At 37.8% G+C, this 3,038-nt stretch overlaps 1 protein-coding gene across 3 annotated transcripts in view; it reads right to left on the reverse strand.

The window, feature by feature from the left end:
- The window catches only part of LOC109827163, an 8,976-nt gene continuing 6,424 nt past the window's right edge, over window positions 487–3,038 (reverse strand). For all 3 annotated transcript variants that reach the window (XM_020394131.1, XM_020394138.1, XM_020394132.1), the window contains exons 6-8: window positions 2,575–2,775; window positions 2,389–2,502; window positions 487–981 (exon numbers count right to left, since the gene is read on the reverse strand). In XM_020394131.1, the coding sequence (XP_020249720.1) occupies window positions 661–981; window positions 2,389–2,502; window positions 2,575–2,775 (636 nt within the window). In that variant the 3' untranslated portion in view covers window positions 487–660. The remainder of the gene's footprint in view (window positions 982–2,388; window positions 2,503–2,574; window positions 2,776–3,038) is intronic.

Here is a 3,038-nt window from a genome sequence, read left to right on the forward strand (position 1 = left end):
CATCGCGTTTATGAAGAATGAGAGACGAAGGATTATCGGGTCTGCCAGCGGTTCACTTGGGTAAATTCGGGTTAGACGAAGGGTTAGACGGGTCAATCGGGTCAACCCACCTAATAAATGGGTAAATTCGGGTTGACCCATTTATGACCCGACCCACATAACTTGACCCATACCCAATATAAATGGGTCGGGTCGGGTCGGGTTGATGGGTCGGGTCATAAATTGCCACCCCTAATTATAAGCCAAGTTCCCGAACATTGCCCTCTATCCTGGTTACCCATAAATAACTTGGAAGAAGGGAAAGAAGAGACTGCTTCCACGCTGCAAACATACCGTGAACTCTTCAAGGTTATTTGTAACGTGGTGCATGAACTTATTCTTAGTTTAATACCCACTTGAAAGCCAATTATGATTTATTTCTAGCCAAACCCCAGTGCATTAATGCGTGTACGTGCTAGCTCTAGAAAGGCATGTAACTTCTTCATGTATCAAATAGACTAAAGAACTAGAGAATTTTCTGTAGTCAAAACATCAAAACTGTTTACCTTAGAATACAAAATAAGGGCATCATCCAACATTTTGTATTCTTTATACAAAACAAATAAGATGAAAATTCACAAGGAAAAGGGGAAAAAGAAGAACAACCTATTACTGTCACATTCACTCAGACCACACTTCACGAAGGAGTTTGTATCTTATGTTTGCGTGTTTGCTCTCCTTATCAGTTCTTTCTTCAACAAGGATACTCTTGTTGATGATGGATGTGAGGGGGGAATCTAAATCATCCAAATCCTCATCACTTGTATACCCTTTCCTCTGGATAATTGATGCGCTTCTATCAAGATTAGCTTTTCCACTTGTATCCGCTACCTTCTCTGTTACATTAGCTGCAGATGGGGGTGAGTATATCAGAGGAGAAGCCAAGCATGGGAAGCTGTTGATCAGATCATTGTCTTCTGATGGATGACGCTCAAGCAAGCTCTGTTGAAACATCAACGCTCATCAAATAAACAAAATAGTTTTTTCTTCTTTTTTTTTATTTTTTTTTAACACCATCAGATCTCTGTTTAAAAGGGAACTCAAAACTAATGCATATATTGTATTCTGCAATCTGCCGCATAGGAAACAAAAACCTTCAATGTAATGGGTGAAACATGTGAAGATTTTCACATTCTTGCGAATCCTGCAAATCCTCAACTTTCGATTCTTTTTTAGTATATTTTATAAAATATTATCTGGGCGTACTAAGTTTTCATTTGCGCTTCAGATATGATTGATACATTTAACCAGTAATTCATGGGCGTCTTTGCCTATACTGTTTCTAGGAGAACCTGAGAGGAAGGTCCTTGGTTGCGCATGGTTAAAGGACATTACTAAGAATGGTTTGTCTACCTATCTACCGACTAGGCATCAAGATTTCATGGTAGAGACCTTGCACAATGAAATAGAAGTGGTCTCAAAATGAATAAGGTATGACACCACTAGTGTTGAATCTGCTGATCTTTAAACTACAGCACAGATCATGAAAACTTGGTGAACTCGTTCTTGCGCAGTTTTCTCCACTCGTGAGCCATTTTTCATAACTGAACTACTTCGGTGAAAAAAGATAGTGATCTTTTTGAAGGAATGATGCTGATGAGGCAGCTGATAATCAAATTATAGCACATGTACTATTATAAAGCTATTTAATGAATGATATAGTCAATTAGGCTACAAAATGCAAAGAGTTCCTCACTGGTTGACGTCGACCTCTATGAGGATGTTTCTACAATCATGAATTTGGACATAAGCAATGTAGATTAAGTGGTTATAATTTTACTTATTACGGAAGTATGTAGACTAAGGAGAATGATAAGTAAAAGAAAAAATAAAATTTACATCCTATATAAAATTTAGGCTAAATTTCAGTAAAAACCCCTTAAGATTTGGACCATTATCGAATAAACCCTGATAACTTTCAAAATATCAGCAGACCGCCCTTAAGTTCAGGTGTTATTAGAAAACCCCCCCGTTAAGATTTTTTTCAGAAAACCCCACCAAAAGCATGAACCACAATTTTCATTGGCCAAAATATCCCCATTCGTAATTTTACCCACCCATGTGAAAAGCGTGGTTAACGCTGTTAGGGGAGTTTTCCAATAAAATTTCGAAGGGAGTTTTCTGTTAACCGCCAAGCTAAGGGCTGTTTTCTGATATTTTGAAAGTTAAGGGGGGTTATCTGACAATCGTCCCAATTTAAGGGATTTTTCTGAAATTTTGTGTAAATTTTACATCCTGAGTATAACATTCAATGCCCATGAAAACTACATAAGGATGAATGAAGCCCTTTAATGCCTAGCAGACACTCATATGAATCTGAGAACATAGTTGAGCACACAAAAATCATACCTCAGCACTCAGTTCCTCAAGAACAATGCCTGGGACAGGATCCGGGCAAAACTCATCAGGTGTGAAGTTGCAGAGTATCCTTGTTATCAAGGATAGACCAATTGAAGGACAGACCTACATAAACAGAATATCTCAGATAGAAAGAATAAGATAATTTGAATTCTCGGGAAGCTGCTTGATGCTAACCTCTTTTCTGATAGACCTTTCAATCAGCATATCTTTAGGGAGCATCAAAAGGTCGCTAAGTTCATTAAGAAGGGAGAATGATTTTGACCCAGCATCCCCTCCGCCTATTAGGTCGTCTCCATTGGGAGCTTTTTCGTCCCCCATACAATCTTCAGTCTCCATACCAAACAAATCTGTCAAACATCTGGACCAATTTCCAATCTGGAAATAGAAAATGAATTTCAATTAAATATATAAACCATAAGCATCTGAACAATTACAACAAAAAAGTCTTAGAAGACGCATTTTCAAAAGGTTTATTTATAGATTGACTGTGGGACTATCTGGAGGTTTGCTAGCTCAGATAGGTGTCTTATTTTTGTTAAGACATTAAAATATAAGAAAGCACTTATTCGAAAGGCTTTACTTCAAAGATATCTTATGGGACCAAAGTTGTAGAAAGATGGAAGGGAAGCGACGAAGCA

Source organism: Asparagus officinalis, chromosome 1 (assembly GCF_001876935.1).
Source record: "Asparagus officinalis chromosome 1, Aspof.V1, whole genome shotgun sequence".
NCBI classification, from domain to species: domain Eukaryota; kingdom Viridiplantae; phylum Streptophyta; class Magnoliopsida; order Asparagales; family Asparagaceae; genus Asparagus; species Asparagus officinalis.